Below are 14,960 nucleotides of genomic sequence, written 5' to 3' on the forward strand. Positions count from 1 at the left end.
GCACTTTTCAACCACCAAGATTAAAACAAGAACAAACTGGACAGGGTTGTTAAACTAGGTTGCACGTAAACTGGGGAACCAGTGTGAGGTATTCTGCAAATTACAAACCAGTCCCACTTTAACTTCAAGGCAAAGAGACAGAATGCCCAGGATGCAGACTAAAAGAGACATCACATCCTTTGTCCTGTCCAGTATTAATCTGCTTTACAAGCTCTGTTAATAGTCTGCACTTGGCACTTTATTGAACTTGGCACTAAATATCCTTCACATGTTGCCACACAATGTTTTGTGGTGTGCTTCTGCAGGGCTCGACATAAGCACTGGCCCGGTGGCCCGAGAGTATGTTTGTACCCCCCCTCCCCCGGCCAGTAGATAAAGCATTTAACTGGCTCGGTGTGCCAGTAGGATCACCAAGCCCACAATGTACACAATCTAATAGCCCTCCCGAGATGCACAGATGGATGGGATTGATTACTTTCTACGTAGAATCCCGCGGTAATCTCCATCCAATGTCAGCATCACTGCAGGCACTTTGGCCACTGCTAGTTACACGCTAGTTGCTGCACTCACGACAGACCAACTATCATTCTAGAACACGCTACCGCAGACTACTAATAGCACGTTTTCGTTTTCCTACACACAAGGGAGATTTACGTCCCCCAACACTGATGACTCACATAATACCCAGAGCAGTGTTTCCCACACATAGAAATTATTACAAAGTGTATTGCAAAATGAAAAGGTCCTCTACTCAAAACATGATTCTGAAAAGGTAACATTGGGGCTCGCCCGGGATTCATTCTGCAAGAGACTCAACTCAACCATGTGAACATGACCAGCATCATCTGGGGCTGTCTCGGTCTGTGCCATGTGGTTGCTCAACACAAACGGTGCACTGGGATGGCTTCACTGGCAGCAGTTACGATGGACCTTATGAAAGACGGGAGAAAATTCCCATGCTGCAGCCATACCAGTTTGATGAAACAGGTGCATGGATAGACTTTCTTTATCACTTAGAAAGCTGTTCATGGGCTAACAACTGGTCAGAGCAGTCACGCAGCTGATGTGGGTGGGCATAGTTCTACAAAGCAGAGAGCCAGAGCAGCTACAGTACGTGAAAATGACAACATGCAGTGGTGCGAGGAACCAGAGGGGGGAGCTGTAAGGCTTAATGACCCACCAGAGAGGGTGCCAAAATTACATCAGCAGTGGTGGCCCAAGAAAAATAACAGACTTGAAAAAAAAGGACTTGGGGGAGGTTGTTTGCCACAGTTGGTCAGGCATCAGGTGTTAGCTACAGCCACAGAGAGATGGAGGTTGTCAACATCAATAGAAAGAGACATAATTAGAAGAATAACAGTTTAAACCGTCACAGAGGGGCCTTGTATTGCATCAGCTGTACGTAAATAAAGCTGGCTGTACTTCCCCGCAGAGTTGATCCAGACTCTATCGAGGTTTGTTACCAACCACAAGCAAGGCTAAAATTTTTCGATAATTTTATCTTCACTTAATGTTATATGAGAGGAGTCTGATGATCAATCCAGCAGGGTTTAATCAATCCATGAAAACAAAAGCCACCTCTTGGCGTTTAATATAATGAATTTTCACTCTTGGTAGCTGAATGGTCAAGTTCTCCTTTCCTGTTCACTGTGAAGAGCTCTGACTCTCAGCCAGTCCATACACAAATGAACATGCACAAACAATCCAACAACACTTTTGATGTTCATGTGTACTTCACAATTGCATGTTCAAGTTTGGTTTAAATGCCAGTTTCCTTGCAGGCTCAATGCTTATGCTTTTTGCATGTGTGTGGCATCTTTGGAAGTATCTAGCATTCTCAATCACCAATGATTGTGATCATAATTGGGTCAAGTGCAATTCTTTCACATGCCACATAACAGTATGTAATACTCACGACTTGATTATATGGTTTATAAAAAACATTTATGACTTACGGTACTCCATAGCGAACCCATTTAACATGGTCACAGACATTCAATAAGCCACAAACTTTCACAAACTCTCGACAGCTAGTTTTAACACAGGTACTCCTTTGTCTGAGTTCTGTGCTTATAGGTCCACGGTGAAATTTGTACTCTTAGGTTTTAATTCACAAAGAATGGATTGCGGCCACTGCTCTCATGGGTTAATTCAGCTTTATCCACATATACAGTATATGATGAGCAGGGAGGGGAAGATGCAGCTCTTTAGTTTGCGGTAAAGCCCAGACTTCAAAGGGGTTTTACTTGATTCACTGTCTGTAACACAGCGTCATTTCTTGAGCGAGCCATCAATAGAAGCTCGTCCAGATAATGCCTGTCCTGCGTAACAACTGCAGACCTTCTCCACACATCTAGAAAAAAAGTGTCCCTGTAAAAACCAGGGTAGAGCCTCGGACAGCCTCAGACCAATTTATCTCCTGTTTTTACAATAATCGCAAAATATGATTTACTGTATGTAGGTCAATTTACTGTATTTACAGACAATTCAACTTTTTTGTTCACACAAATGTGGGATTGGTGTCACGACCACTGGACAATCTAAACGTGACACAGCTGAGCATCTTGTTAATTCAAAATGGGTATTTTACTTACTTACTTATTTTTACTTCCTGGTATCTATTTGTTTGACATCAGTGTCTTGTTTATTTAATATAGGTAGTAGCTTAATGTGATCCGGGTATTCATTTTCTTGGTTATCTGATACATTTGATCTGGTTGTCTGTTGTGAAGACAAAACGACCCCAGTATGGGGTGTGTGCTCTCCCCACTGCTCTTCTCTCTCAAGTCATCACTGCTGCACTTTGCAATTGCCAAATATTTCAATGTTGTGACTACTTTCGTTTCTGGCAATATCGGGTTGTTGCATTAGGTAGGAGATCACATCTCTAATGAGATCTACCACAAACATGATCCCTGCACGATCCACTCTGTAGGCTATAGCTTACTATTATTCAGTATTTTGAGAACATTTCTCCTATTGCTCCGTCTTTCCGCCAATTTCTCCTCTGCTTAAGAAACTTTTAAGCCTCTTAAAAGTCATCTATACTACTCCGAACACTTTCTCACCTTAGGAGCTCTCTTAAGGGCTGAAATGCTTTGTGAATAACTTTTATTTCTACCAGGATCTAGTCTTAACTTTAAGGGAAAATTCTTAGAAAACGTCACGATTCTAAGAATTTTCTTTACAAGGAGCAACTCTTTGCACTAGGAAGCTTTATGAATACGGGCCCTGAAGTTGCAGATGACATAAAGGTTGTCAGCCTCATCTGGGATGGTGACGAAGCTGCTTACAGACAGGAGGTTGAACAGCTTGTCTTCTGGTGCGGTCAGAACCACCTGGACCTAAACCTCTTCAAGACTTAGGAGGCGTCAGTGGACTTTAGGAGAAGCAACCATCTATCTCTTGTACAAAACAATCTAATTTATAACCATATTTATCTCTGCACCTTTGCACTACCTTTTTTTTTGTTGTGGTTAATGTATATACAGTATATATTAATAATTTGTGAAATATATTTGTATTCATAGGGCTGTATATAGTAGTTTTAGATCAAGTTTTTTAGTGTCTGTGTTACCTTGTCTATCTCCCTGTTTTTAAGTTTTATTATGTCTGTTTAGTAAGTGTGTCTGTACATTGATACTTACAAATACTTGGCCAATAAAGCTGATTCTGATTCTGATTCTGATTCACTTACAATGACATAAAGCTTTAAAGCTTTTCACTTTTTTTTAAATTTTCTGCTACTATTTTCACATCCAGACCCACAGCTGGATAATTAAGACATATTAGAAACAGCAATGTTAATCAGTGTTTGTCCTCTCTCTGCAGGTGGTCAAGTTGAAGGGTCAGGTTCTATCTGTAATGTATCGTTTCCGAATGAAGAACAGGGAATGGATGCTGATCCGAACCAGCAGCTTTACCTTTCAGAACCCATACTCAGATGAGATTGAGTACATCATCTGCACCAACACTAACGTCAAGTAGGTTCCTGATACTATATTCTGTATCTGCATATATAAACACTCAACTGCTTAACTTTGGACACTAAAGCCCCTTCCACACTTGTTCTGCACCTCTGACCTGTAAAAACATTACCTGGAGAAGCTGCATGAGAGAACGCAAATGTCAGTTGAAGTGGATTATTAAACAGATGCCAGCAATTATTAAATTATTAAATTATTAAACAGATGCCAACAATGCCAGCCCCAAACTATAAAGTCTATGTTTTGTTCATTTGAGCTGATTTGTCATCTACAGAATCCTGGAGTGGCCATTGAATGAAAAAAAAATAAAACATGCACTGTTTTATTTTTTGTATTTGCCGGGGTTAAGCCTTTGACAGCCTGTACTGATTTAACCCCTGGTATTCAATAATAGTAATGTCTTAATGACTTCACAATATCCAGCTCTCCCATCCAGCTCTACATCTGTGAGAGCGCAGCTGTGTGCAGCACAGAATGGATGTGCGGACAGCTCCTCTCCTCAATCATACATAAGACAAAAGCAAACTGCACGGATCAGAGAAACTTTATGGTCTTGTTTTGGGCTTGATTATCATTAACACAATATGCTTTGGGAATTGGACCTTGAGACAGGCCTGACCTAAGGGCTCCAATTCCCCAAGCATTTTGTGCTAAGTATATACATTGTTTTGCATTTCAATCTCTTTCTGACTCTTTAATTATTAAATTGAAATATTGCTGGTTAAGGCTATAAAACAGCCACCTATTGTCTGTAAAGTCAGATCTGATATCAGGGTTAAACCAGCTGCTCTGAGAGGTTTGTGGCCGGCAGTATATGTGAAACTGATAAAGGAAAAGGAATACTCACATTTTTACTTGTTGATCGGCACCTGACATGTTTTCGCCAAATCATAACTCGAGTTATTTCGAGACACTTTACAAAGAGGTTTCACTTGCGTAGTTACCTGCTCGCATAAATACGTTGTCCAGATGCTCTCCGTCTTTTGATGAAGTAATGTCAAAAGTTCAGACGTAGATTCTTCCTTTAACGTTGCGCTACACTGCAGTTTGATCAGCTCCATCTGGAGTTCTTCTGGTGTGCCTGTAATCCCTCTTCATCACCTCAATCAATCAATCACATTTCATTGTATAGCACCAAATCAAAACCAAAGTTATCTCGAAACACTTTACAGAAAGAGCAGGTCTAGACCATTCTCTTTCTGTTATTTAAAGAGAGGCCCAACATGAATCACCATGAGTAGCACTTGGCAACATTCGGCACATTGGCAAGGAAAAACTTCCTTTTAACAGGCAGAAACCTCGAGCAGAACCAGACTCATGTTGAACAGCCATCTGCCTCGACTGAATGGGCCGAAAAATGGGATAGAAGGAGATGCAGGATAGAGACGGGCAGAAAGAGCAACAACATATGTCCTTGTTACATCAACAACAACAGGCAATACATACTTATGGTTACAATGCCAATTATAGTGGTACACTAGTGTGAAGATTAGCAAATAATTAGCAAGAGAAGCATAGTAATGATAAATGCTGTAGTAATCGTAATTGTAACAGTTGAAGTCAACAAGTCTACTATTAGCATTAGCAGCAACAATAATGATACTTTGGGGAAGACTGATGTTAGTAATTGCTGCAGTCGAGCAGGTCCAGAGCAGCAGGTAGTCTGCAGCAATGATCCCCAGGAACCTTCAAGACAAGGGAGCTCAAGAACTCCGGGAAGATATAGGGTTAGTAATGTTAATGGGACCAGAAGATACAGAGTTAATGAGCTGCATTAATAAAAGAGAGAGAGAGAGATAGAAGGATGGAGACAGACAGACAGAAAGAGAGAGAGAGAGAGAGAGAGACACACACACACAGAGACAGACTGCCGGGGGGATCTGACACACCGAGCTCCTCTCTCTCTCTAAGCCTATAGCAGCATAACTATGGACTGCTCCAAGCCTGAGCCAGCCCTAACTATAAGCTTTATCAAAGAGGAAAGTTTTAAGTCTACTCTTAAAAGAAGAGAGGGTGTCTGCCTCCTGGACCTTGACTGGTCGATTGTTCCAGAGGAGGGGGGCCTGATAATTGAAGGCTCTACCTCCCACACTACTCTTAGAGACTTGAGGTACCACAAGCAGGCCTGCATCCTGGGAGTGCAAAGTTCTAGAGGGGTAATATGGCACTATGAGCTCTTTAAGATATGATGGTGCCTGACCATTAAGAGCTTTGTAAGTAAGAAGAAGGATTTTAAATTCTATTCTAGATTTTACAGGAAGCCAGTGCAGAGAGGCTAATACAGGAGAGATGTGATCTCTCTGCCTAGTTCTTGTCAGCACACGTGCTGCAGCATTTTGTACCAGCTGCAGAGTTTTTAGTGACTTATTAGGGCAGCCTGATTGTAAGGAATTACAATAATCCAGCCTGGAAGTAACGAATGCAAGGACTAGAGTTTCTGCATCGTTTTGAGACAAGATGTGTTGGATTTTAGCTATCTTGCGAAGGCGGAAGAAGGCTGTCGTTGATATTTGTTTTATGTGGGAGATGAAGGACATATCCTGATCAAATAGAACTCCCAGATTCCTAACAGTAGTGCTGGATGCGCGGATGGAAGTGAATAAGATAACATCCTGACCTTAAAGTCAGGCTCTGTCATCAGTGTATGAATATGTCTGAATATTTGAATGCTGAATGCCATTTACTACTCATTCATATAGCTAATAAGTCACGCCAAAGCCCAACTGCATACATCAGTCAAAATACTAATTAGTTCTAACCTTTGTGCAAGGTTTCATATGTTCTTGAGCATTCTAAACTCTTGTAAAATGATAATCAACACACAAAATCAGAAATGGCAAAACCATCTAAAAAATTTGATATAAGCTTAAATGTGATTTCCTATCAGAGTATTAAAATGGTACTTTGCTTTGTCCAATAAATTATTTTTTTATGTTCATTTATTACTTGTATAATGAACCATCTTAGATACTCATCCTGTTTGCACAGAGTTCAATCTAAACTTATCACTGTCTGCCTGTACATTTAATTAAAATAATAATAATGATAATTATTTGTATAATTATTAGTTTAATTGGTGTGGTAGTAAATGAGATTCATGTACAACCAGCAACATTTTTGGACAAGGGGTGAGGGGTGCCACTGTTGAGTTTATTAATAGTTAAGAAAGGGACAAGTTCATACAAGATTGAATTGACACAGCCATTGGTCTAGGCACTTAGAAACATAAGTTCAGAGGCCTAGAGACTAACACTGTATATTGTCATAATCAGATTCAGTCAGTGTCCCTAGTCTAAAATCACTAAGTCAATATGTCTGCTTATGAATCAGAAGGCATTTGACAGGCCTGAGTCATAAAAGCTTGACTGAAGGGAAATTGCAATAAGTCATCCAATCAGTGAAATGACAAGTTGCTGGCTGTTGATTGGAAAGCTTGGAATCATTGGTAAATAATACTGCTTGTGTGTCCAATGATTACTTAATGTCATCTCTATGTAACTGCTTTTTTCAGGGAATCAACTGCTATGAGTAGACAAACTTGTTGTGCCATCTTCTATAAGAAAAAATCTTTCTTGCTGATTTTGTTGTGGTGAAGTTGAAGAGGCTAGGATTTCTAAGCTGATGAACCTATAATATCCTGATGTGGCAGCAATGTACCTCTGCTCATGTGTGTTTTTAAAACCACATGTATGTGTACATCTGTGTGTACGTATGTGTACATCTGTGTGTACAAATGTATACACATGACAAAATCTCATGGTTTGTTGGTGAATTGTCAAACCACTTTTATGAAGCTACTAATAGGCCTATGACGAATAATCTGCAGAAATGCACCTCAAATGTCCCCAACTTATCTGGAATTACCTTATCTGTACTAAAATATTCTGTGTTATACTATGTCATGTGAATGTAAAATATGTTATGTTATTTTGTATTTTAATGTGTGTGTAACATGTAGTCTGAGGTACTGATGTTGTTGACGGTATGTTGGTTTTTGCAGGCAGCTACAGCAGCAGCAGCAGGCAGAACTGGAAGTTCACCAAAGAGATGGTTTGACTGCCTATGATCTTTCCCAGGTAACCATCTGACCCGGCTTCACTGATTAGGAAGATGCCTTCACCATTTTTTTCAAATTTTGTTGAAATAATGGACATCATTTTTAGATAACAGTCTTGAATTACCATATGTTAATGTAAAGCAACAGTTCATGTAAAGAAATCGACAACAGTAATAGAAGCTCTCCACCCCAACCTCAGGTGCCTGTGGCCAGCGTCAGCAGTGGAGTGCATGAGGCAGGGAAGAACATCGACAAGACAGAAGCACTGTTCTCCCAGGAGCGAGACCCACGCTTTACTGAGATGTACACCGGCATCTCTGGCTGTATGACACACTAACACACATAAACACCTGCATACACCACATACATAGATTCTGAAAGAATCTGGTGTACCTTCATGTATCTCTTTTTGACCTTCTGTCTCTCTTCTTTGTTAATTCTATAATACTGACCCTGGTGTTTGTCTGTGTAGCTGGAGATAAGAAGATGATGGTTCCCTCCTCTACAGCTGGAGGACAGCAGCTCTACTCTCAGAGCTCTCCCTTCCAGCAGGGACATTCTGGCAAAAGCTTTAGGTACATCATCAGTGGTGTGTGTCAGTAGGGCTGCATGATTATGGCCAAAATAATAATCACGATTATTTACTGACATCAAGATTATTTATAAATTTTCACATTTAAATAAACAAAGCTGCTTTCAGTTCCATTTTGTGTTACATTCCGGCTCATGTATAAATTTTGCAAGAAACTAAGACCTAAAATTTGGTTCTTTACCAGAATTTGGTGAATCTTCGAGAGGTAGGGATGGGTACCGAAACCCGGTATTAAACGGGCCCCTGGGCTGAATAATGAATTACTGATAAACGTCCGACGTTATCGGATCTGCTTTTGGTCTTGGAGAAGTAAAGAAGATAAATTTCCTGTTTATTATTGCTACAAAAACATTATCTTGCACATTTAATCTCAGCCACCGTTTCTAATATGCAGTAAGATTAAGACATTCATCATTCGATGCATATTCCCAATCCAGAAGAGAGAGATCTCTCTCGGAGCCTGTGTGAGAGGGGCTTGGGCAGCTCTCTCCCACACAGGCTACAGCACACACACACGTGCGTGAACGCAAGTGATCCTGCTCGTGACGATGGCAGAGAACTAAACGTTCAAAAGTGTGGTTACACTTCACCAGAGTTGATGCCGACAATGCTCGTTGCTACAAGTGCAACAACACTTTTGCTTGTAAGGGCAGAAACATCAAGATCTGTCCAAACAGCTGTCTAAAGTGCCTCATATACAGGCAGAAACATGCGCCAAACTTCTCACTGGACGCTGTTACCCAGCAAACTTTGTACATAATTGTTTATTTTACATCTCAGAAAATAAAGCAATCCTAACTCTGTTTTTAATTTGCTGTATCGATAAGAGTAATAATATTGTTAAAATCTTAACGATACCCATCCCTATCTAGAAACAAAAAATAAATAACATTGTGGGAGCTCACCGTCTCTGTTGCTTACTCTTCCAATCTAAACTACCGCTGCAAGGTAGGCGCTCATGACATGCCAGCTCCTCCAAAACCTCTTGATCAGCCCCTAGGGGAGTGGTGATGGTGGTGTTTAAGGAGCGCTTGATTTAATATGCAGCAGAGTTTTCTGTGGGCGGAACAGGCATGTCAATGTTGCCTGGATTAATATTTGATTAATTGTGCAGCCCTATGTGTCAGTGCATGTATTGCTCAGTAGGCTGGTAGCTGATGTGATGGTAGTGCATCTCTCCGGAGAAAATGAATGCCAGCCTAAGCTTAATTGTTTTATATTTTTGTTTTTTGTGTGCGCACAAAGTTCCTCTGTGATCCATGTCCCTGGTGTGAACGATATCCAGCAGACAAGCTCATCCAATCAGAATCTAGCACAGATAAACAGACAGCTCAACCAAGGCCAGGTGGCATGGTCAGGCAACCGACCCCCCTTCTCTGGACAGGTAACAGAAACACATGTACACAAACACATATACAAACGATGTGTATTACTGAAGTGATACCATTGCCTTCTGTATCAATAATAAAATCAGCAGTCTCCATGGATGCCATGATTGCCAAACTCAAACAAAAAACTGTCAATCAGATAACACATTCATACCCGTTGGCTATGCCACCGGGAGCAATTTGGGGTTCAGTGTCTGAGGGAGCTGGGGATCGAACCTTCAACCTTCCGATTGAAAGACGACCGACTCTACCACTGAGCCACAGCCACCCCTGTTGTAGTATTAGTACTAGATTCAGTAATGCAATACTAGAATTTAAAAAAATGGCTTGCAGTGTTGAGTACATTTTATTAAAGGTGTTGCATGAAAGTAGAAAGCTGTGAAATGGCTTTTACACTGAACAAAAATATAAACGCAACACTTTTGTTTTTGCTCCCATTTTTTGTGAGCTGAACTCAAAGATCTTAGACTTTTTCTATGTACACAAAAGGCCTATTTCTCTCAAATATTTTTCACAAATTTGTCTAAATCTGTGTTAGTGAGCACTTTGCACAACCATTGAAGAAAAGTGGACCAACATTCCACAGGCCACAATCAACAACCTGATTAACTCTATGCGAAGGAGATGTGTTGCACTGCGTGAGGCAAATGGTGGTCACACCAGATATTGACTGGTTTTCTGACCCCCCTGGACCCCCTCAATACAGTAAAAATGCACATTTCAGAGTGGCCTTTTATTGTGGCCAGCCTAAGGCACACCTGTGCAATAATCATGCTGTCTAATCAGCATCTTGATATGCCACACCTGTGAGGTGGATGGATTATCTCGGCAAAGGAGAAGTGCTCACTATCACAGATTTAGACAAATTTGTGAACAATATTTGAATTCAAAATTTACATTTGAATCACATAATTTGAAATTGAATTTATTAGTTTGAAACTGAATTCCAATAAACTTGAAACTGAATGTAATATTCTGAAATTGAATTCACATTATATGAAAATTCAAATTCAACATTCAGTTATCGCAATTCAAATCAGTTCTCACAAGTCACGAGACACACATCCAATTCATAAGAAAGACCAATCGAGTGCAGATTCACAGCACTCCTTTCGGCCAGTCAGCACCTGTTTTTTTGACACAAATTTAGAGGAAAAAGTGGACATTTTCAGTAAATCTGCTAAAAACATCTTTTATTCAACATCACGTCATAATATGTAACAAGATGGACTCGCAGTGTCCGAATTTACCGTTAGAGAAGGCAATAGGAAATACAACTGAGACAAGCTGACACTTGCCCATTAGTAATTGTAAGGGGTAAGTATGAATGCTCCTACTTGCCACTGCTCATGATTTGTTATAGCCTTTGTTATGTGATCAATTTTACAATGTTGTGATGTGAGCACAGCGTTAGATATCGCTAGCTAACACCGGTCACTCATCACAACATCATCTAGATAAATCCTACGTGAGTACAGTTGGTGGCGATAACGCGGGCTCTAATACGCCAATACACCACTTTAATACAACAGAAGAAGAAGACCAATCAAATCAATGGCTAATGTAGCTAGCTTCGGCGTGCTAGTCGCCAGCCGCGGAAGCTAATGACCAGCCTATCCAGTAACTGATTCATTGGGTTGCTAGCTTCAGGCTGCTAGTCGCCAGCCTCGGAAGCTAATGACCAGCCAATCCAATAACTGATACAGTGGGTTGCTAGCTTCGGCGTTCTAGTCGCCAGCCATGGAAGCTAATGACCAGCCTAGCCAGTAGCCGATACAATGGGTTGCTATGTTAGACGCATGACTTGTCGCCCTGGTCAAATGAATAGGCGGCTTCTCATTTACCACCGCTGGCCTCTCAGTTACCAACACTGGCTTATCAATGGCCAGATCAGTAGCTGGCTTCGGCAACGATATAGCCTCCTTGGGCCTCTTAATAGTCTTAATTTTGTCCTTTTCCCTGCGCCATAGTTCTCCACTGGTTGTTGTCGCACTAAAACTCCATGTCTCTCCTGTGGCTGTTTTTTCTCTTCATTCTGGCTTGTTCCTGATCTCTTTAATGTCTAACAGGCTCATAATTATAAGCCTATGGTCCACTGTATGCATATGAATTAACAATTTCTTCATCTTCAACAACAACACCAAGACTGGCATTTAGATCCATATACAGTATATTAATGTTAAACCCGTCATTAATGGGCAGGACTCCCTTATGTTGCGTCACATCTGGTTGTCTATTTTGATGTGGAAATAAAAGGAAACAAACAAAAAATTACTCCAGAAGCCACTGTAGTGTATTTCATAGATTTTGTTGAAAATATAATTACCAAATCATTTTCCTACACATTGATTCACTGGGGGCCCCAACCTGCAAGTTGCTCTTTCAGTAAATAAACCTTGTGGGGTGCTGGTTTGATTGACAAGAATCCATTCATGCCAATAAGTGACCAGCGAGGCTAGGAAGATGCAAGTGTAAGCGAATTGGTTGCGAGCAGTGGGTCTGAGCTGTCCGTTCACTTGGGCATGCACCCAGATCTTTCCCACGCTCAGCATCTCCCGTAGCACATCCCACAAACAGCAGGGACTCACTGACTGCCCCCCTAAACGACAGCAAGTCGATGACACCCCACCACAAACGCAATGTGTCTGTTTCAGCTCCCTGTTACAGTGACAGCTAATAAACAGCTAATAAACATCATCCTCATTAACTAATAATAGAACTAATAATAGTCCACAGAAACTCTGGCAGGTCTCGGTAGCTCGGGCAGTTCCACTGGCAGGTCTTGGTAGCCACCAGAAGTAGTAATATAACTATTACTAATAATATAACTAACTATCATTAGCTCTGGTAGCTACCAGAAGCTCCATGTAGTGAAGGAAATTGTCAAAAATGTGGATCAATCATCAAAAATCCTTGAACTTGCGCCCCCACTCACTCATGATCTGCTTCCAATTGCTGCTACAAAAGACAAAATAATGGCCAGGTAAACCTGTTTACTCTCCAAAGTTGTAAAATCCTTTCTTGAAGTATTATGAACACCTGTGCAGTGTTTGGTCTTACACAAGCCTCTTGATGGACTCTTTTCTTTTCCAGTAGGGGCAAACTACAACTACTACAAAAACTCAGTTATGGTAGCGGTAGCTTGCTGTGGCACATCCGGTAGCTGCCACAACCTGCCAAGACCTGCCAGAGCTGTAGTGGCAGTTTTGGTGGTTACCGGGACCTGCCAGGGGAACTACCAGTAGCTGCCATAGTTGAAGTTATATTATAAGCTTTGTTCAGGGAAGCTCTGGGGGGCAGCTGCGCTATAACAGGGATACCCAGACCTGCCAGGGGGACTGCCAGTATCTACCGTGACCTGCTGCGGCAGTCTTGGAAGCTATCGTTATATAGTGTATTTTTACTTATTTGTGCTGCTGAAATCTATGTATATATTCTCTACTGTGTGCATAATGTACACTGGACATTATTAGTAACTGTGGGCATGATTTTCGGGGGCGCTGGTAGTTATGTTTAAGGATTATAATAAGACAAGGCAAGTTTATTTATAAGGCTCCATTCATACATAAAAAAATTGTATATAATAAAGTGCTTTACACAGTTGAAAATATAGCATTAAAGCATAAAAGAAATATGACATTAAAAATTACACATTAAAATACAAAATATAGTAAAATATAAGATCAGGGATCAAACAAAGCCCACACACGCCCCCTCGTGGTGCCGGGTCTGATGTGAATACTATTCATAACAGCAGTTAGGCTCAAAGCCTCTCACACTCGGTCAATTTGTCCACTGCAGCTTCTGCCTTTGTAGCTGGTGTTACAGGCAAGTTAGGAACCCCCCCGCAAATAGTAGTGAGTGAGAGGCAGCCCATCTAACCGTCTGTGCCACTGGAGCCTTTCCACGCTGGACACCCATGGCAATTTGTCAGTTTTGCACCTTCCTTTCTTCATGTGTTTAATACTTTTTCCCTGTGTCATTTCACATTATTACACATAACTTAATTTATGGACATCAATGGTTTGATTTCCTTGCATGTGTGGATTGCATGGGTTGTTTCTGACATTTGGTGAACATTTCATTACAATAGCCCCATTAGAAATATATTTTCTAAGAAATATGTTGAAGTGTTCAATACTTATTTTACCCGCTGTAGCTATATTAACTATCATGTCTATTACCTACCAGAACTTATAGTATAGTATAGTAGAACTTGTATTGGTTATCTAGTCTTCTTCATTACACTTACGCCGGGGACACACCGGACGAGGAAGCGGTGCGAAGCGCCTCGCAACGAAAACCGCGCACGAGCCGGAGCACTTCCGTTCACACCAGACGCGCATTTCTCTGCGCCGGTCGACAAGCGCCTCTGCTCCTCAGCTATCGTTTACTCACATTTGGAGCTGTTTTTTCGTCATGCTCTCTCTCTCTTGCTCTCTCTCTCTGTTTGCGTGTGTTTTGACAACCTGCCCCCTACCCCTATAGCCAGCCCACTTTGTGTCACTCTCTTTCTTTGAGAAAATTGACCGGATTCTCTCGTTTCATGAGTGACTTCCTGCCAGACCAGACACCGAAACGATCGCTGCAGGGCACGAGCCAGCCTCGGTGCGCGAGCCAGTCGCGGAGGTGCACGCCGCGGCGCGTCTGGTGTGAACGACACAATCGGTTAACATGGGCGCCGAAAGGAAACTAGCTCCGCTTCTCGGCACTTCGCGGCTATTCGCGAATAACCACACGTGATGACATGAGACAGCTCGGTAACTACCATAGACTGTAGGTAACTACCATAGACTGTATAAATAAGGTATGTACGGTAAAACAACCGTGTTGCTCCGCTGTCCTCGTTTACTGACTTCTACTGAATATTGACACAGCACAGCAACAATTCTCACTGAAGTGAAATACATTAATAACTCATATTAAATGTTCACCAA

General features: G+C 41.4%; 1 protein-coding gene across 1 annotated transcript in view; it reads left to right on the forward strand.

The window, feature by feature from the left end:
- arnt2 (aryl-hydrocarbon receptor nuclear translocator 2) overlaps window positions 1-14,960 on the forward strand; it is a 100,704-nt gene that overhangs the window by 74,807 nt on the left and 10,937 nt on the right. The window contains exons 12-16 of the mRNA XM_069670654.1: window positions 3,832-3,983; window positions 7,987-8,062; window positions 8,243-8,366; window positions 8,516-8,618; window positions 9,881-10,019. Coding sequence (XP_069526755.1) covers window positions 3,832-3,983; window positions 7,987-8,062; window positions 8,243-8,366; window positions 8,516-8,618; window positions 9,881-10,019 — 594 coding nt within the window. The remainder of the gene's footprint in view (window positions 1-3,831; window positions 3,984-7,986; window positions 8,063-8,242; window positions 8,367-8,515; window positions 8,619-9,880; window positions 10,020-14,960) is intronic.

Source organism: Semicossyphus pulcher, unplaced genomic scaffold (genome assembly GCF_022749685.1).
Source record: "Semicossyphus pulcher isolate SPU_LCO1_2020_fin unplaced genomic scaffold, fSemPul1.0.p SCAF_1, whole genome shotgun sequence".
NCBI classification, from domain to species: domain Eukaryota; kingdom Metazoa; phylum Chordata; class Actinopteri; order Labriformes; family Labridae; genus Semicossyphus; species Semicossyphus pulcher.